Raw genomic sequence first — 21,198 nt, forward strand, 5'->3', positions numbered from 1 at the left:
CTAATCTAAGTAACCGTCCCTTAACATAACTGGCAAGAAATTTCGCATATCCTCTATAAAAGTGGGAGTTTTGTAGGCCATGTTTAACTCATCCACATTTTCTAAAAACTTTGAGCTGTCAATGTCCTTCAAATACTCCGCTTTGGAAGTAATTATGGTGCCAAACATGGGTACAAATGTGGACATTAAAAATAAAGCTAAACAGAAATGTATTAAATAAACTTTTTTACCAAATTCGTAAAACAAACCAAAAAAACATCTTACCAAAATATCTATATTTATAACCAGCAATTTGAAAGTCTGAATAACGAGGCAATTCTCCTTTAAAGTTGAACATCTTTAAAACTCTTGTAAATTTCGTAAAATAATACTGCATAAATTCATTTCTCTTTAAACGTAATTCCGGACTCAACATGGTATATTGCGAATAGATGGTATCAACATTTGAGGGTGCATAACAATTAATTTGATAATCCACGAAAATAACATCTTCCAATTTGTTATTTTCATTGTATTTAAACATTAAATTTTTCATATGAAAATCACCATGATTTAAAACGAAAATATCTCCCTGGCCTTTGTTTAATTTGTAGGCATTATAGAGATCCATGCAACCTTTAAACATATGGGGTTGCATTAATTTCACCTTTTCCAAATACCCAGCAAATTCATCATGTTCCGATAGCATATCTATAATATTCCATATACCATTACGCACAATATCCATGTTAGTAATGGTTGAATTACAGAAAAATCCTCCATTGTATTTTGTTACAATTTCAGGTTCTTCACTTTGACCCATTAAATACGTAGCAGCATGAAATTTGGCAATTTTTAAATAGACCATTTTCATTTCATCTTCTGTTAAATAACGGCCACGTATGGTGTCATAGCCGGCCTCGCAAAGATCCTCCATGATAACAACTTTATGGGGTTCCAAAGCATGATAAATGAGTCTGATTATATAAATATAAAAGTAAAAAATTGAAAATTCTTTGAATATAGCCTAATATTACTACGCTCCCATTTTAGTTGGTTGTACAATTTCAGCAAAATATTTCTCAATTTCGATGAGTCGATGTATGTTTAAATCAACTTTACGAAGCACCCAAATTCATTCATCAATATATTCGCTATAGCCCCTGTTAGGTTAGTATTTAAATTCGGGAAAATCGGCCCACAGATTGCTGAGATATAAGCAAAAAACCATGATCCACGATCTATATATGAATTACTAACATTAATATATACAATATAGGTATCTAGCGATAGGCACTTCAGAGACCTTTCCAACGACGTAAATAACGCCATAGTAAATCGGACCTACAATGGGTACAAATCGGGAAAAATATTTTTTAAACCGAGTTTTTTTTACCAAAAAAATTATTTTCAATCATAAACTTTGGTTAAGAGTATATAACCAGAATGATGTGGCCCCGACTAAACCGAGGACGGACAACATATCTTCTTGGCCTGACACGCTCACAACTTCTAAACGAATAGACCAATTTTAATCAAATTTCACATGGCTATAGAGAAGGTGTTGATAAGTTAAAGTTTTGAATTTGGGCTTTAAACACCAAGGGAGGGCCGATTCACAAAGTCCCGGGCACCTCGGGTATAAATAAAGCCATATTTTTGTTTGCTATCCGATTTGAAAGATTTTTATATAGGTATATGGAATCTACTTACTAGACGAGATCTACAAATGATGAGACTTCTGGAAATAAAAAACTAATTTTAATTTTTAAAATGCAATAAAAGTTTTTTTTATGAATCGTTTTTAATGAAATTTTACACTTATATAGAAACTTTTGATCAAAATCGAAAAGTGAAAAAGAAATTTGTGAATTGTTAATGAAAATCCAAAAATTTCCAAAAATGGTATTTTTTTTAGTTTTTTGACTGTGTTGGCGGTACCTGGTTTTTTGCTTATATCTCAGTCCGGGCTATAAATTCTCTTTGCAAAATATTTAAGAACATATTGAGGCATAGAAAAGAGGTTTTAGTTTTCTGAAAGCAGCTATACGATTAGAGAAAATGTTGTATTTTAAGCTCAAAAACTTAAACTTCCTCTATAACCGTGGGAAATTTTATTAAAATCGGGCTTTCCGTTTAAAAGATACAGATTTTTTATTTCCACTTCTTTTTCAGACACTGCATATTTGGCAACCATGCGAGTCTTGTCGACAAGACTTGCCCTGTCCTATAACGACTTCTATAGAAGCTGTCAAAATGAAGAGGAGTATGAGACCATTTTTCATTTTCTTTGTAATTGACCGGCATTAGGAGATCTACGCGTCAGGTTTCTGGGACATCATTCCTTTAATAGTCTTTTTAACTATCGGACATGAAGTTAGAATCCATCAATGCCTTTATTAGAAACAGCACTTTGCTATTCATGCTAGACACGAGAATCTCCACGGTGTGACCTAGTACCCGTCAAAAGACTGGTGCACACTATTCTCCTTACTTCTCCCCTTCTGACCACCCCCTCTTTATTTCTTCTACTCCTTTACTCTATCTGACTTTTCAATTGTCTTTTCATCTCTATTTGTCACTCTTTTATTTCTTTTTTCAGGTAACACAAATTGACCTACTGTATGGACCCAAATGAGCTGTTCTCTTTCCTGTCTCTACCAGATGGCTGCGTGTTAACCTAACCTAACTAGAAGAATATTAGATTCGTCGTATATATGACGATGCCAACCCAGGTTCACCAAGTGGAAATATATCGGCAAAAAGTTACTGTTGCTCGGCATCTTTGGTTCGTAGTTCTGAAACAATGACATTCGTTGTCAACAGCGAGCGCTACAGGACAATGATAACCAATTGCTCTCATGCTACACAGTGAGAGATGTGAACATTCTCCACAAGGCGAATCTATAGAAGGTGACGACAGAAGAACAGCTGATTATTTTTTTTATTCAGTTGTTTAGACAAGTGAACTGTCAATTCACTTGTGTTTGTTGTGGCGAAAAATACAACAAACCCAAAAGCAAAAACAACCACAGGCAACTTTGACAGTTCACTTATCTTTTTACAAAAACAAAGTACCTGTTGTTTTTGTATATGTTGTATTTGTTGTAGTTCTGTCGTCACCTTCTATAAATTCGCCTTGATTCTCCATAAACGATTTGAGAGTATCGTTATCTCTCGCCACCAACATCGAGCTATATTTTTAATAATATATCAAAACTTTAGAGAACTTTTGAACACACAGTATTTTCTAATGAAGAGAACTAATTAGTACTTGAGGGTTTTATGTTTTAACAATAATTTTGTCTTTAAAACCAGAAATCTTTTAAGGCCACTAGGAGTTGTCAAAAATCTAGTCTGGACAATTTTTAATCATAAAAGTTTTAAAGATTGATCTAAAGGAAGTATTTGACCTTTTGATCACTACTTCTGTTCAATCCAGTTTGTACTCTAAACAAAACTAAAACTTTATTAAGATAATTAATTTTTCCTATTTTTTTCTTATAAATAATTGTTATTACAAATCAACTTTATTAAAATAATATTTAACAAACTAATCTAAATAACCTTCTTGTAATAAAATTGGCATAAATTCACGAACTTCATCTACAAACGCTGGAGTAAAATAAACCATGGCCATCATTTCAGGATTTTCGAAATATTTATTCGTATCCGTTTCCTTCAACTCATCCATGGATCTTCCCAAAATACCCACAACCATGGGCAAAAATGTAGACAATAGGAAAATGGCTGAAATATATTTCAAAATAATTTCATACACAATTAAATAACGAATATAGGAATAAAAAAACTTACCAAAATGTCTATATTTAATACCAGCGATTTGAAAGTCCGAAAATAATGGCAATTCCCCCTGATACTTAATTTTCTTTAACATTTTTAAAAACTCTTCAAAATAATACTGACTCAGTTCATGTCTTTTCAAACGCAATTCTGAACTTAACATCATATATTGGGAATATATCACATCGATATTGGAGGGGGCATAACAACTTATTTGATAGTCTACCATTATCAAATCTTCCATGCGATTTTTCTTGCTAAATTTAAACATTAGATTCTTCATATGAAAATCACCATGATTCAAAACAAATATATCTCCCTTGTTGTTATTATTATTAATTTTGTAGGCAGTATATAAATCTTTGCAAGCTTTGGCCATTTTGGGCTTCATAGCTTTAACCTTTTCATAATACAATTTGAATTCCTCATGCTTCGATAACATAGCAATAAAATGATTTATACCATTTGCCATCAAATCATGTTCCATAGCCATTGAATTGCTAAATATACCATCTTGATATTTAGTGACCTCTTCGTGCTGTTCACTATGGCCCAACATATAGCTAACCGCATGTAATTTGGCGATTTTACGATAAACAGCTTTGATTTCATCTTCGTTAAGATAACGACCGCGCACTGTATCGTAACCAGCTTCACACAGATCTTCGAGTATGATGACTTTGTGGGGCACGAGAGAGTGATAAATGAGTCTGAAATAATTAATGAAATAAATATGATTTTTTTTTTTTAATTTTCATAAAAATTTTTAAAATATTTAAAGATTTTTTAGAAACTTTTTCGATATTACTCAAAATTTTCTATACAATGTATTCGATTTTTGTTTATTATTCAAAATTTTCGGTATTTGTTAATTATTCCAAAATTTCGATTTTCAAAATTTTGTATAAATAATTTTCGATACAGTAATTTTGACTTACCTGCACAATCAACCTTGCACGATATTTTGTGCAGGTAAGTTAAAAATGCAGTTAACCTCAATGCACTTACCTGCTCGTTGATGCTGGTAAGTGCATTTACAGTTTACTGCCCAAAAAAGCAGCTAACGGCAAATAGTTTACACGAAGATTTGTGATTTTGCCGTCTAAAAATAACGTCAAAATGATATTTTAGCTACTTTTAAAATTATTAAGAAGTGTACAACATATTTTTTCATTCAAAATCGTATTTTTCTTATTTGTTTTGATTTAATTTTGTATAAGGCAGCTAAATTAAATTTTTTTCATGAAAACCAGTTATAGCTTCCAAAAGTATTATGCACTTATCTTAAATGTGCAGGTATGAACAATGCACTTAAATTAACGAATTTATATGGAGTTTGGTAAATAAATATACAAAACACAAGTTTTGTACTGTATTTGTTAATTATTCAAAATTTTCTACTCGATTTTTGTTAAATATTCAAAATTTTCCACTGAAAATTCTCGATATTAAAAATTTCGTATGGAATTTAAATATTGAAAATTTTCTAATAAAAACTTTTAATATTATTTATAGGAAATTTGTATAGAAAATTTTCAATATTATTTATATCATTCAAAATGTAGTAGAAAATTTTAAATATTCAAAAATGTCTAAACAAATTTTGCGATATTTGTAAAATATTCAAAATTTTCTATAGAAATTTTTTGAATTTTCAAAATTTTATTTAGAAAATGTCCGATATTTCTTAAATATTCAAAATTTTCTAAGAAAAAAATTTCATAATTTAATATTCATTGTATTTGATTTGTTTATTTAATTAAACTTACTCGGCTGAAAATTTCGTTGGCTCTCCACATTCTGCTAATATTTTCTCAATTTTTGGCAATGTTTTGCTATACATATCAATTTCAGTTTCAAATAATTTAGATTGCATCAGCATTTCTCTCTTCATATTCTCCTCCACAGGCAAAGTTTTTATAATCATGGATTTTTTCATAACACTAGATGTCTTGCCAAATTTATACGACAATTTGCATCTAAACATAATACTGGCATAATGATCACCTTTTAAACTGGCAGGACTCATATCAAATTCAATGATCTGAAAAATATATACACCATTAATTCTCAGAAATATTTGTTTAATTATCTCGGCACACCTCAATATCTTCATCGTGCTCGTATTCGGATAAAACTTTTTCCAAAAACTCTTTGTTTATCCATGCAGGAGCTACCAGTTCATCCTCATTATAAATACTCATAGTTAAGGCTTTGTGTGATGAGAATTTCTATGTCTACCGTTAAGTTTGAATTGTAAATTATAAATGAGAATTCTTGAGAATTGTGCAGTGCAATTTATACGCGATCAGTGAAGCGAGTACTTGGTATTGAAGAGAAGTATTTATTGTTTGTTTTCCAAACAAAATTGTTTAGATTAAGATACTCATTCGCCAAAACTGTCGATAAGATTGTGTGAATGATTATTTAAAAATATTTATATTCTATATACAACATTTGGCACGAGCCGCAATATATACTTACACATATTATACAAATATTTCATCAGGTAGTAAAAAGAAGTACACTATCTTGCAGTTTCAAATCAATTCTTATAATAAAATTGGACCTAATTTTAGTTTGACTAATTTTGTGAATAGATCTTTCTTTCCCTCTCCCTTTTTAAACAAACACTTATATTTATCTTATCAATAAAATAACTAAATCTATTTAAAGTTTTTTGGCCCCAGCAATTGAAAAAATTATAAAAAGGTTTAGTTAATTCCATTTAGAAGTTTATTATTATTTTAAACTTTAAGCAAACGGTTGGCAAAAATTTCTTGCATTATAATAAAATAATGAGTGTTTTTAATGCTGATGAATTAGTAGCTCCTGCTTGGATTAATCAAGAATTCTTGGAAAAAGTTCTGGTTCAATATGAAAACAATGAATTTGTGGAGGTAAAAACAAAAAATAAAAACTTTTTTTTAAAAACGTATTAATTAATGTTTATAATTAGGTGATTAAATTTGATATGACACCGGCCAGCATGAAAGGTGATCATTATGCCAGTATTATGTTCAGATGCAAAGTGACCTATAGGTTAGACAAAACCGCCAGTAATTTGGAAAAATCGTTAATTATAAAAACATTGCCTTTGGAAGAAGGCCACAAAAGTGATATGCTAAAGGATTCGAAAGTATTTGAGACTGAAATTGATATGTATACGAAAGCATTGCCAAAAATTGAAAAAATTCTAGCTGATTGCGGAGAACCCACCAAATTATCAGCTGAGTAAGTGATACAATAAGAATTATGAAAGAGAGAACAGTAAAAATCAATCCAAAGATCTTATCTAACTCTCAAGGAAATATTGATAAAAATGTAAAAAAATGATTAAAACCTCTACTTTTAAACAACAATGATTTAAATGAATATTACTAATTATAAAAATCTTAAAACTAATATTTATTTTTAATAATTTCCAGAATTATCTATCATTCTTTGGAACCCTACAAGGTTATTATCCTAGAAGATCTATGTGAAGCTGGTTACAATACCGTACGCGGTCGTTATCTAACTGAAGATGAAGTTAAAGCTGTTTATCGTAAGATCGCCAAATTGCATGCGGTCAGCTATATGTTGGGCAAAAGTGAGGATCACAAAGTAGTTACCCAATACAGAAATGGTGTCTTTACTATGGGCAGTGTAATGATCAATGAGCTTTTAACAAATGGTATTAATAATTTCATTGATATGCTGTCATGTCATGAAGAATTTGAGCCGTACTTTGAAAAGGTTAAGCTAATGAAACCAAAACTAAAGGAAGCCTGCATAGATTTATGTAATGCCTATAAACTAAATAACGGCCAGGGAGATATTTTCGTGTTGAATCATGGTGATTTTCATATGAAAAATCTCATGTTCAAATTCAATAAGAAAACTCATTTGGAAGATCTAATAATGGTGGACTATCAAATTAGCTGCTTTGCTCCCTCCACTATTGACATGATATATTCTCAATATATGATTTTGGATTCGGATTTACGTTTAAGACGCAACGAATTAATGTATTATTATTTTATGGAATTTACCAAAATTTTGCAGAAAATTAATTATCAAGGAGAAATGCCATTGTTTTCGGATTTCCAAATGTCCAATATTAAATACCGGCATTATAGTGAGTTATTTAAATAAAGTTTGTTTAAATTAAACAAGTACTTAAAATACATTTTTAATATATTTACAGCTCTTTTCCTAATGTCCACCATTTTACCCATGGTTGTAGGATTTTTGGCTAAACCCCTGGAGGATTTAAAAGACACTGATGCTGAAAAATTCTTTACAAACCCTGATTTAATGACCATGATGTATCGTGAACCAAAATTCATTGAGGACATTCGCAATTTGTTGCCAATTTTGTTAAGGGAAGGTTATTTAGATTAATTTTGTTTTTCTTTTTAAGTTTTTAATTAAGTTTATTGTATTTTACAGTTATTTCAATAAATAGCTACATTTTTTTAAATAATTACTAAGAATTGTTTAAACATTTTTACATATTTAAACCCATTATAACCCATTATAATTTGATACCAAACAAGTAAAAGTATTATATTCGGCTTTCCGAATATTATATTGTTGTGTATTTTGTATAAAAACGTTTTCCTGATTCATCCGATTTGGTTAAGTCTCCTCGTATTTTAATTCGTTTATTCCCATTTTCAAAACCAAACATTTCTGATCGACAAAGAAAATGTCAGTTTTGTTTTTCGATAATGGTCATTTTGGGAGCTATGACTATTCTCTATGGTTCAGAACATAGAGAAAATATACATAGAGCGGAAACTAGAAAAAAAAATTCAAACAAAAAATTACTCAAAAAAGTTACACATACGAGTGTTGTTCTTGTTTTCACATAGTTTTTTTTACTAATACATTCTCACCACTTAGGTTTTTGACAACTGTGCTAGGTCTTTGACTGGCAATTATCAAAACATAAGCTAGTGTCAAAAACCTAACTCTTGCAACAACTAAACACATGCTAACTCAATGTATTTTGTGGCTGTATCAGACATATGGGCTAATCCTGCGTGACGAGCGTTTCATTCGTACACGTTTTCATATTTAAATATGAAATTTTTTTGGTTTTTCAAATAAGATACCTCCAACGTATACTATACGCTATACTATAGCAGCTATAGTGAGATTTAAGTGCAATTCCAAATGGCATAAGACATTTCCTTTTAATTGCCATTTCTTGCGAAATAATTGATCGCAAAATTTTGTGACGCACGTTACAAAAAGTGGAAGTAACTTTAAAAGTTGAAGTGTTTATTCGTAATTTTAGCGAATTTGGCATATAAAAGCACACAAAATCGTATTCCTAAAAGAAAGATGAATAAAAGAGAATTCTAATATAACTTATTTGCATGAACAATCATTTGCCGTTTTCATAAAAAGCCGAGAACATTTTGTTACGCACGTTACGTGACGCTCGATACAAATTATCCAGATGCTAGAAAATTATCTCCTTTTCCGTGAGAAGTTGCGAAAAATTCAATTCAAACTGAAATTACTCAAAATTCATTTGTATTTAAATTGAATGGTCAAAAATATAGCTGTCAATCGAACAATCTTGTTAAAATTTCAGTAATTATAAAAACTCATTAAAAAATTCAATTTTTTTGTATAAAATTAAGATATCTGACCTAGTGTTGGATTTGATAATCATTTTTGTATGAATGACCATCAAAATACATTTTGTTTATATATAAAATATAATATTACAATTAAGAATTCCAAGTTTGATCCATTTAAAAATTTTTTTGTTGGTAGACTGTTTCTGAGACTTGCCCATATGCTTTGCTGTATTTTTGTTTGACAAAACGCAGTATCTCGTCTATATGTAGAATTATCTATGTTTCAGAATTTAAACCTTAAAGCAAGGTAAAAACAAGTGAGAGAGCTTATATATACCCTTCACCAAATTATACTTCAAAATAAAAATTTTCAATATTTTTAGGTAAACAAAAATAATACCCTTCGTGAGAAGGGTATATATAAGTTTGTCATTCCGTTTGTAATTTCCACAATAAAATTTTCCGACCCTATAAAGTATATATGTATATTCTGGATCCTTATAGATATTTGAGTCGATTAAGCCATGTCCGTCTGTCTGTTGAAATCAATTTTCTGAAGACCCCAGATATCTTCCGTATCCAAATCTTCAATAATTCTGTCAGACATGCTTTCGAGAAGTTTCAGCAAAATCGGTCCACAAATGGCTGAGATATGAGGAAAAAACCAGGACAACCTCGATTTTTGACCTACTATATCTAAGTCTTTAAAATAGACAATATGGATATCTAATGATAGATATTTCAAAGACCTTTGCACCAAAAAAAATTTAAAAAACTTCTTTTTTTTGGTGAAAAAAAATTTAAAAAACCAAAAAATTTCTTTTTAAAATATAAAAAACTTAAAAAAAAAATGTTTCAAAAAATGAAAAAAACCACTTTGAAGTATAATTTGGCGAAGGGTATATAAGTTTCGGCACAACCGAATATAGCTCTCCTACTTGTTTTTTTCATTTTTGGAAAAAAAAATTTTAATTGTTTTTTTTTAAAGTTAAAATTTTTTTTTACGATTTTGACCCATTCTAGGTCCAACTTACTATGGTCTTATTACGTCGTTGCAAAGGTCTTTGAAATATCTATCATTGATATCCACATTGTCTATATTAATGACTTAGTAATCCAGATATAGGTCAAAAATAGGTCAAACATCGAGGTTGTTCTGGTTTTTTCCTTATATCTCAGCCATTTGTGGACCGATTTTCTCGATTTTAAACAGCAACCGAGCCGGAAGAATTCCAGAGATATTGATGTATGAATCGTATATGCAAGTTATTTGGGGGCTTCGGAAAGTTGATTTCGACTCCGCTATCTATAAGGATCCACAATATTTATACTTTATAGGGTCGGAAAATTATATTGTGGAAATTACAAACGGAATGACAAACTTATATATACCCTTCTCACGAAGGTGAAGGGTATGAAAAGGTTACTTTTAGCAAACCAAGGAAACAATCTGAAATTAAATATAAGCAAATATGCTACGAAATATATTTTTAAGAAATAATTTTAGTAAATTTGTGAATAAAATTTCAACGAAATCCACCAATTTCAAATCGGACCTCATGCTAACCGAAACTATTTTTAATTGGACTTTGTTTTTTAACATTTAATTATATCTTTCACCATTAGTGACGAGGGTATATATAAAATATATATATATTCTGGATCGTTGTTGTTGTTGTAGCACTGTTTCATGGTGCAGCAAAAAGCAGCTGCTGCAAAATCATCTAGCGAAGCTGAATATATTACTCTTAGTTTAGCTACTACGGAAGCAATATGGTTAAAGAGACTACTTCAGGATCTAGAAGTCATATCAGATGATACGCCAGCTATAATGTATGAAAATAATCATGGTTGCATTGGAATGGCTACAAATTTAGAAAGTAAACACGCCAGACAAATTGACATTACATCACTTTGTTCATGACTGTGTGGCTAATATAAAAATCAAGATTAATTCTATTGGAACAAATGATCAATTGGCAGATATTTTTACAAATGCTACAGATCCAACACGTTTTCAAAACTTTAGAATTCTTGGATTATCTGTTTGAGAGGGGTGTTGAAAAACATAGCAATCAGAAAATTAATTTAACAAAATTTTGTCAGAAATTTTCATTAGATCGAAAAATATTGTAGAAGCTATTGAACTTATTTTTATCATATTTAATTAAATTGTTTTTTATAAAAATAAAATAACTGCCTTTTAATTTGAAATATATACTGAGATTACAATAGTTTATCTCCGCCAAATTTTTTCACATTTTGGGATCATCGAAAATCCAAAAAGTGCATGATACGGGCCACCCTATTGTACATATTTTAGTAATTGATAAAATTTTCATTTTTCAAGGTCTTAGAAATTATTTTCTCCCATAAAGAGAAAAACTCTCGAAAAGCTCTTTTCTGTTGAGTGCCTATTAAATATATGTAAATAAATATGCGGAGAGTGCAACAAATGATAACAAATTGCAAAGTAATTTCCTCAAAATTGACGTAATAATTTTGCTTTGCAAATAATGCCTTCATATCGTTTGATAGTCGCCAATATGGGGACTAATTGCACTTGTTAATTAATAATTTCAAGCTTAATGAAAGGTTAATAATGATAAAGCTTATTTATACCATATAAATTTATTTCAATTTATAATTTTATACAGTCGCACGCCCCCTACAATGTGCTTTGAAAATTAAAAACAAACTAATTTCAACTAATATAAAATGTATTAATTAAAAGAAAAAAACGTAAATAATTTTTTAATAATTTATTTTTTTTATAAAAAACACACACATAAAAAATACTTTTGATTATTAAGTACGCCATATTTAAATGAATAATAAAATATTGAAAAAAAAAATATGAAATTCTTCGTAAAACGAAAAATGTATTAAACTTTAGGCATAGAGAAATAGAAATAGAGAGTTTCCGCTCTATGTAAATTTCTCTATGCTTTATGGTAATAAAGTAAACAAACTTTTAATGAAAACAAAATTTTGTTAAAATACAATAATAAACATTTTAAAAATCAATTACATAAAAAAACTGTAGTAAATTTATAAAATTTGTTTAAAAAAAAAAGAAAAACTAAAGTACTACTAATAAATTTATTCCGGAATCTCTTCAATTGTGGCAGTTTCTTCTGATTTAGCTATAAGTTTATAATTTTCAGCTGCTTTCAGGCACTGCATGGCCACATCTCTGGCCTTGACACGAGTGTCATCGGGTAGTTGCGAGAGACCGCTTAGCAATTCCATAATATCAGTTTCGAACAAACGTTGGGCGTATTCTTCAGCAGAATTTATTAAATTCAATATTACGACCACACCGCGATGTTGCACCTCAGGACTGGGATTGGCTATGAGCACATGTAAAATTTCTAGCCAAGATTGTACATCAAATATTTTGCCGCAACATTTTTTCGACACCGAAGTCAGCATAGCCAACGCACCAGCACAGGCTTTAGCCGTATCCTCATCTTCTTCTTCGCACAAAAGAGCCATGAATTTAACACGATCATTATCACCCTCAAACATTTTAATCACATCCTCGGACATGATCATATTACACAAACACTGGGCCGAGGCACGGGTTAAAAGTAGATGGTCTTCCATAAGATAGAATTCTATTTTGGAAACACCCTGCTCTTTGATAATGCGCTGGCGTACATTTTCATTCATGGCTGCCAGATTTGTTAAGGCCATAAGGGATTCAAAGTTTTCCAAAGCGGTGCAATCTTGATCCAATAAATTGAGCAGGGGTCTTATAACATCTAGACTTCTTTGCCCAGCAAAGGCCACCTCGGGATTAATGGTAATGCCAATGCGAGCCAAAGCCTGACAGGCATGTCTTTTACCCTTCACGGTGCCTTCCAAAGCCAATTTCAACAGACATTTAACACCACCATCTTGTACCACCTTGCCCCTCATCTCTTGCATACTGCAGACAGCATTTAAGACTCTGGCTATTAATTCCTTCGAATTATCACTTTCAGTTTTTGACAAAGCCACCAAGGCTGTTGTGATGCCCTCATTAACCATTATACCTATACGTTTGTTTACAAAATCAGGATCATCCAATTCATGTTCTTCGGGTATATGCACCTTGGCAAACTTAGCCAATTCCACCATTTCGGGTACTATCTCTTGTTTTTCGTAAGCATTGCATAAATTAACAAATGTTGTTACTACACCATACAGACATGATTGATCACCGGTGCGCGCCAAATCAATGAGAGCATGTATTGCTGGTTTATCTTCAATTAATTTCTCTTTCACTTCAGCATCCAATGTCAGATATGCCAAACCATCGGCTGCCCATTTGCGTATGTCTTTATCTTTGCCTGGCTTAATTAAGAAACGGCGACAGGCTTCGGCTAATTTTAAAGTGGCACCATCAGCAAATGGTCTTATCGCTGCATCTTGACCACCATAACTACCCAGTTTGCATAGACCCACCAAAGCACGCACACGTATACCATCATCCTTTGAATGATAGAGCTTCTTGAGAATATCAACGCCGCCGGCACACAAAGCTTTAGCTTTATCTTTCTTCGAGGCGGCAGCATAAATGCATTCACAAGCTACTTTTTGTTGCAGCACATCATCAGTGGTAGCCATGGCTAAAATCATTTGTAAAATACCTACAATCATTTGAAAAATGATGAGAAAAGAAAATTAATCAATTGGCGTAACACACAAGTTATTTGAAATGTAAAATATAATGTTAGCTAAAGATTAATTAAAATAATTAGGACTTATACATATTCATTTGTAAGAATTAATTCGATGTTGCATTTATATCAATATAATAAATGAACACATATGTTTAGCTTAGTGTGCAAACGTGATAAGTCCCTTTTCACATAAAATCCTTTGTTTTAACTATTTTTGAAATCTTTTAATGCAGTTTTATTACTAATTGTGTATGATTTATAATGATAAATAATCACAGTAGAAGTTTTGCGTTGTCGACTTATTGTATAAGACCTTTTTTGGGACTCATTTTCATTTTCTATTAGTTATTTTGTATTTTTTAGTTAACTTTGCTCATTTTCTTATTCAATTGTTTCCTTATTTTTATTGTTTTAATTCTGTTATTTGATTTCAAGTCTCTATTGTCAATAAAGTCATTCTCAAAGTCATATAGAGTTAGGTTTTCGATAGCAGTAGTCGAGATGATAATAAATTTCAAAATGATCCAATATTTTCTTAAAACAAATTATGATTTAGCTTTTTTGATTTAAATTAAAAGAATACACTAATAAATAAAACTAGTTTGGCGCTATTATATATTTAATAACGTAGTTATAATAAACAATTGTAAACTTTGTTTACCCAATATGTGTATTTTTACTTACTTTACTTTTCTCAATTTTCATAAAAATTGGACTTAGCACGTTAGCTCATTAATAAGCTTAATAAGCTAAATGGAATGTGCTATCTTGAACCAGTCTGTCCCTCAGTAAAGTTACTCATTTATATAAGTATACAGATAGATTAATTTTAATCATACACAAGTTTAATTATACCCTACAGTAACCATACAAATTCCCAATTAACAATTGTATTAATTCCTATACAAATATTAATGTTCTTCCTAACCATTCCACAAGAAAACTTCTCTACTTACCATCTCTGGCTATAATTTGATTGCCCACATCCAGAGGTCCCAACAACAACGATGTTATGGCCACCGTTACTCTAACTTTAGACTCCAAATCGGGAGACAACAATTTATCCTTAATAAACTCATCGATTTGTTCCTGGAAACGTTCCTTCAGCTGATCATAGTACATGTTCTCGTAAACACGAGCCAAGCACACCGAAGCAATCGTACGAGAAGATGGAGTAATCTCCATGGCACTTTCGTATTTATATTCCTCCAGTTCGGAACAAACGTCCAGCAGACGACAAAGACCACGAAGTTCCACCAAACGTTCAGCCCATTCGAGAGCGGTGTAATGAACATTTCTAGTTAACAATTCAATGACAGCGTCACGAGCCGGACCCGAGATAGTACGATCAGTTACACTGTACAGCAGACACGACAATAGAGTATCAATTTCCTTGAAATTTTCTTTACACAAATCCTTATTTGGTTTGCTGTCGGCTTTATTTTCCATGCCTGAAAGAGCATTGATAATAGTTTGCAAACAATGTTGGGCGGCAGTGACACGTTCCTCGTGTTTGTGATCCAAAACATGCATAAACCATGGCACCCCCAATTCGGTGAGCACAGCCTTAGTACGTGTCACAGAATGTTTGCACAGTTCAGCCACCACTCTTACCAGGTTCAAATAGATTTCGTTATCCTTTTCAATTTTAGTAATGGATGCAATTTTGGCAATGCAACCTGATTTAAACAACAGATCTGCTCCCACTTCCTCTTTGGCCAATACCAATAAGTTATTGGAGGCCGAACGTCTTTTTTCGATGGGAGTGGCAATATTGAAACATAAATCCATCATTTGTTTAACTTTTGTAGAAGTCTGGGCATTTTTGGCAGCTCTTTCCTGCACAATCATATGCAGACGATTTAGCATGGGCTGCACCGCCTGATTGGTGGGATCTTCCTTAAACAAATCTGTAGCATCTCTATAAGATTCTTCATATTTCTGTAGCCCTTCATATGCCTGAGCTCTGCGAAACAAGGCCTTGGGATCTTTAGCTGCCAGTTTTAAGGATTCATTGCAATCACTCAAGGCTGCTGTAAAATCATCCAATTTCAAATAAGCAGCAGCACGATTTTTATAAAATACTGGTAATTCCTTGTGTTTATCGCCTGTTTTAATAGCCATTGTATACAAATTAATGGCCTCTTGCCATTTACCCTCCTTAAAAGCTTGATTGCCTTTATCTTTATAGGTTAGAGCCTCCGCCCCTGTATCATCTGTTGCATTTGTTGTAGTCATTTTCACTTAATTTCTATAAATTATTTAAAAAAACACTTAATTAACAAAAGTTTATTGAGAAAATCCTAAAATAATTAATTTATTTATTAAAATTGGTGTTTATGAGTCACGTTTTTGTTAAAAATTACCAAATTTTCTGTGTACAATTTGTATTTATACCTTTTTTTGTCTCAGTCGAATTTTCTCGATCCCCCACGATCAGTATAGAACTTTTGTGTATTATGAAATGAAAATGAATTTTTGGTAATTTTCTTGCACTATACTTTTTGGGTTTTATTCTTATAATTTTGTTCTTGCAATGTGTGTTGAAAGTAAAATGTTTTGTTCGTTAGCGGTGAAAAACTCTCTAATAAAATCTATTTTTAAATAATTTAGAATGAGTAAACTAATGTGTTGATGCTTTTGTTTTGATCATGGTATTCTTTGTTTTTATTGGGGTTTGACGTTTCTCTGGGTATTTTGTGGGGTTAACAGGGTGTTTCATGAATAGATTATATATAAAATCTTTATTCTACAGCTCACATCAAACACAATACATATACACACCTTGTTTTTCTTATGGGACTAATAGGATTGAAATGGTGCTATTCAACCCAAACTTCTAATTCGGAAAAAAATATAAAAAAAAAATGATTTTGCTGAGATGAACTTAATTTCAAACTAAATATGGCAACTGTAATCCCTCTCCTGGGATAATCTGGCCACATATAATTAATTAATCTCTTCCTCTTCTTTGTATTGTCATCAACATTGTAGAAACGTCAAAAAACCACCAAAAAAAAGAAATTCCCGCATGAAAATTTATTTTTTTCATAGAAAAATAATAATTTTCTACAAGATTTAATGCGAAAATGTTGAATTTTTAAAACAAAACACAAACAACAAGGCTAAATAAACCTTGAAGAATAAAAGTAACAAATAAAATTGCCAAAAATCAACATAATTCCATAAGAAACATAAAAGGGTTCTATAGCAAAAGTCTTTCACTGAAAGAAGTTAAGACGGTGACAACAAAACGTAAGTAAGAAAATAAAATAAACACCACGTAGGCAAATGGAAATAAAATTTGTATTTTTATTTTTCGCATTTAATTATAGATATTAAATAAAAATGCTGCCGCTTACACATCGAGATCGCGGCAATTGCATGTACCGCATTAAAGACAGCTTGAATAGTTGGAAACGATTGATTTTCTCGGATAAGAATTCAAGAAACTTATTTTTATTTCTGCTGTTAAATTTTAGTTTTGCCTTTGTGGAACTATTCTATGGCATATGGACCAACAGTTTGGGTAAGTGTGTGCAAGTGCTGAGATTGATAAGATAAACAAAATTAGATTATAATTAAAATAGACATAAAACGTCTTGTAAAGATTAGACGAACTCATGTATAAAGATTTAGCTGTATTTATTTGATTTTATTGTGTTTTCCCCTTTTAGGTCTTATATCGGACTCATTTCATATGTTCTTTGATTGCACTGGTCTTTTGGCTGGTTTGGCTGCTTCAGTTATCACAAAATGGAAAGCCAATGAACGTTTCTCATATGGTTATGTGAGAGCAGAGGTATTGGCGGGTTTTGTTAATAGTCTGTTCTTAATATTTGTGGCCTTCTTTATTCTGTCGGAGGGTGTTGAACGTCTAATAGAACCACCAGAGGTGAAGCATGAACGTCTGTTTGTTGTCTCCGTATTGGGTTTGCTTGTGAATCTTGTTGGTATTTATGCCTTTAATCATGGTGGTCATGGTCACTCACATGGCGGTGGTGGCCATGGACATTCGCATGGAGGAGGTGGCGGACATGGTCATTCACATGGTGGTGATGGTGGTCATTCACATTCCAACAATCATTTGGATTCTAATAGTCATCAGGCCATATTATTGGATGATGGTAAGTGGAAGAATTATTTTTGATATTTTTGTTTAATGTTTTTCATTTAAACAAATTATGTATTCTAAAAGTGAAGTTAAATTTCATATTATATTCATATGGGTCTATTAACTAAAGTTGCGTTGTCAGTTTCCAAAATGAATTATAGAAGACAAATGGCAGCTATCATTTTCTGTTGCCAAATAGGCAACCTGAAATTTGTGGTTACCCTCTGGCACCGCAACTGAAGTACGGTTGCCATCCATAATCGACCCATTAGAAAAATTCATTTGTAGAAAGTTTTTCCATAACTTTTTGAAATTTCACAAAAACAAGCTTTTGTATTCTATTAATTTTAATTAAAAGCAGTTTTTCTTTAAAATTCCATAATCAAAGTTTTTTCTTTATAAAAGTTTCGGTATACGTCCAAATTTTTACAGAATACGGTATTAGACTTTATAATTATTCATTTTAATCAACTTGCATTTTATTTACTTCAGGACACGGTCATTCACACGATCACGGCGCTCACTCACATAACGATGACGTTGGCGGCCACAACTCACAAATAATGCGCGGTGTCTTCCTTCACATTTTAGCTGATACTCTAGGCTCAGTCGGTGTCATTATTTCTGCCGTTTTAATGCATTTGTTCGGCTGGATGATAGCCGATCCAATTTGTTCAATTTTCATCTCTGTGCTAATTGTGCTTTCTGTCTTAAGTCTCATCAAAGAATCCATTTATGTATTAATGCAAAGACAACCTGTCAGTTTAGATCGTTTACTACCTCAGTGCTATCAAAAAGTCACCGGTTTGGCTGGTGTTTACGCCGTACAAGAACCTCACTTTTGGACATTATGTTCGGAGGTGTTTGTGGGTGCTATAAAGCTGGAAGTGTCACGTAATATTGATCCTAAATATGTGGTATCGCATACACGTATGATTTTCGAATCGATAGGCGTTAAACAAATCTATATACAATTGGATTATGTGTGATAATTTTTATATTTATATGTATGTACTATATTTAAATAGAATATTTAAAGAAAGCCTGGTTTTTTGCAAATGATTTCTCTCAACATTAATGATTTACTTTACTATTACTACTTCTACTATTAATAGTTTAGGTATTTGTTTATACACACTATTTACAAAACAATGCAAAATTATGGAAAATTTCTTCAGAATCATTTCGTTTTTACTTCTTCTTTTTATATTTAAAAACAAACTGTACAATTGAGAACTAAGTTCTTTACTATTTTTTAGTGTTGATTTTAAAATTATATTAATTATTATTAGACTGTTCGTTTTAATTGCTATTTCATACGAACACACACACAAAAATAGTATTTAATCACAAAAATAGTAAAATTAACGAACAGCAACAATTTTAAGTCCATATTTATTGTTTTTGTAAAGCTATTAATTAAATCATTCCAACACCAAACTTTAAAGTTTTTTTTTTATTTTTTTAATTCTTTTAAATTTTTTTTAGTAAATTTAAATGCTATATAACATAGTTTAGAACAAAATTAAACGATCTAAATAGAAATATCAATTCAAAGGACTGTCATATATTAATAAACAAACAAAAATATAAGCGTAATAACAAACAATAGTATAGAATTAAAACAAAACCCAAGTGCAGCAACAGTTGTATAAATATTTACTAAGAAAATAGATGAAAATGAAAAAAACTAATTTGAAATGTAAATAAATGAGTTTTTTATTTAAAAAAATTATATTAAAATCTTGTTTTATTAAACTGATAGTTTTCATACAAAAATTATTTTAACAAACAGTAGAACTATAAGTTAAGATATAACCAGACATGATAATGGGGATAAATATCGTTCCCACGATAATTGGAACTCCGTTCAGGAAATACCCGAAACAGAACAATCGGTTATAGTCGAACTTTTACAACAACATGGGGATAAATATAATTTTTAAAACTACGAATGTGGTCAGTAAAATTGTATAAAGATTGTTTAGTAATTAAATTCATTACGTTTGTTTTGTGTTTTGTTAAAAATCAAATTTGATACTTTTCCATTAATATTTATCACATTTCTTGGCCAAATTATTTCAAATTACTTAATATTTGTCATCTGGACTGTATTTTGAAAGGAAATAATAACCCATTACTTATAAATCATACTTGAAATCGAACGAAATCAATCAGACTCTTTAAAATTTATCCTTTTAAAACCGATCGATTTCCATCACATACCTGTATGTTTTTTTTCGATTTTAATATAACAACGTTTTGTGTATTAAAATAAAAGTCAAGTTTCTGGTAAAGAAATTTATAAAAAGGTTATAAACAGAACTAGAGCGGAAACTCGAAAAAAACTCAAACAAAAAAATTACTCAAAAAGTTACACATACGAGTGTTGTTTTTGATTCCACATAGTTTTTTTTACTAATACATTCTCACTGACAAATGAGTTAGGTCTTTGACAGGAGAGTTTCCGCTCAATGTGTTTTCTCTATGGTTATAAACAAGAAATAATTACAATCTTAAAAATACTGAAGTTTTGTTTTACTTTTCTGAAGGTGCAAAACATAAGGATTTAATTCCACATTCGATTGGAACGGAATTCTGTGACAGAAGGGGTATGTTTCAGATTTCAGGATTTAATTCCACTTTGATCGGAATGGAATTCTGTGATAGGGTGTATGTTTCAGAATGTTTCAGTTATATTTAATACAGTCTATTCGTTTGCGTCTTATATTTCCAATTTTTCAATGTTTTGTTTACTTTCTGTTAAAGAGATATCCAAATTTATTTTATACATTTTTAAAAAGAATTTGAATTTTCTGATATTCAATTAGAATGTTATGAAATACAATAGGAAATGGTGTAGTTTAAAGTTTTTCAATGTTTTATTTACTTTTTTTAAAATAAATTTTTATCAACTGCGGTTGAGGTTTTTAAATGGTTTTAATTAAAACTATTACACATACATATACATAAGTTAAATAAAAAATTTTCCTATAATTAAAGAAAAAATTCAAATGAATAAAATTTTGCAATTTAGAATAAAAAATTAGAA

General features: G+C 30.8%; 5 protein-coding genes across 6 annotated transcripts; 2 read left to right on the top strand and 3 right to left on the bottom strand.

The window, feature by feature from the left end:
- Nucleotides 1-916, bottom strand: LOC135960541 (uncharacterized). The gene is made up of 2 exons (XM_065511888.1): nucleotides 265-916; nucleotides 1-197 (listed from the first exon to the last, which is right to left on the bottom strand). The coding sequence occupies exons 1-2, from the start codon at nucleotides 914-916 to the stop codon at nucleotides 1-3; spliced, it is 849 nt and encodes a 282-aa protein (XP_065367960.1).
- Nucleotides 917-3,444: 2,528 nt separating this feature from the next.
- On the bottom strand, nucleotides 3,445-6,071 carry LOC135948851 (uncharacterized). Its single transcript, XM_065498305.1, has 4 exons — nucleotides 5,886-6,071; nucleotides 5,553-5,827; nucleotides 3,796-4,493; nucleotides 3,445-3,729 (listed from the first exon to the last, which is right to left on the bottom strand). Exons 1-4 carry the CDS (start codon nucleotides 5,985-5,987, stop codon nucleotides 3,533-3,535), a joined length of 1,272 nt encoding a protein of 423 aa, XP_065354377.1. The 5' UTR covers nucleotides 5,988-6,071; the 3' UTR covers nucleotides 3,445-3,532.
- A 466-nt stretch (nucleotides 6,072-6,537) lies between these two features.
- LOC135948852 (uncharacterized) lies at nucleotides 6,538-8,251 on the top strand. Its single transcript, XM_065498306.1, has 4 exons — nucleotides 6,538-6,683; nucleotides 6,743-7,017; nucleotides 7,212-7,903; nucleotides 7,973-8,251. The coding sequence occupies exons 1-4, from the start codon at nucleotides 6,582-6,584 to the stop codon at nucleotides 8,167-8,169; spliced, it is 1,266 nt and encodes a 421-aa protein (XP_065354378.1). The 5' UTR covers nucleotides 6,538-6,581; the 3' UTR covers nucleotides 8,170-8,251.
- A 3,858-nt stretch (nucleotides 8,252-12,109) lies between these two features.
- On the bottom strand, nucleotides 12,110-16,310 carry unc-45 (unc-45 myosin chaperone). Its single transcript, XM_065505470.1, has 2 exons — nucleotides 14,989-16,310; nucleotides 12,110-13,999 (listed from the first exon to the last, which is right to left on the bottom strand). The coding sequence occupies exons 1-2, from the start codon at nucleotides 16,268-16,270 to the stop codon at nucleotides 12,465-12,467; spliced, it is 2,817 nt and encodes a 938-aa protein (XP_065361542.1). The 5' UTR covers nucleotides 16,271-16,310; the 3' UTR covers nucleotides 12,110-12,464.
- A 703-nt stretch (nucleotides 16,311-17,013) lies between these two features.
- Nucleotides 17,014-19,889, top strand: ZnT86D (zinc transporter 86D). 2 transcript variants are annotated; one of them, XM_065505491.1, is made up of 4 exons: nucleotides 17,014-17,291; nucleotides 17,368-17,561; nucleotides 17,710-18,159; nucleotides 18,639-19,889. In XM_065505491.1, exons 2-4 carry the CDS (start codon nucleotides 17,381-17,383, stop codon nucleotides 19,133-19,135), a joined length of 1,128 nt encoding a protein of 375 aa, XP_065361563.1. In that variant the 5' UTR covers nucleotides 17,014-17,291; nucleotides 17,368-17,380; the 3' UTR covers nucleotides 19,136-19,889. The 2 variants fall into 2 exon arrangements, with proteins under 2 accessions (XP_065361563.1, XP_065361554.1); XM_065505482.1 differs by having other exon boundaries at nucleotides 17,015-17,287.
- The last annotated feature ends 1,309 nt before the right edge of the window (nucleotides 19,890-21,198 follow it).

This window comes from Calliphora vicina, chromosome 1 (assembly GCF_958450345.1).
Source record: "Calliphora vicina chromosome 1, idCalVici1.1, whole genome shotgun sequence".
NCBI classification, from domain to species: domain Eukaryota; kingdom Metazoa; phylum Arthropoda; class Insecta; order Diptera; family Calliphoridae; genus Calliphora; species Calliphora vicina.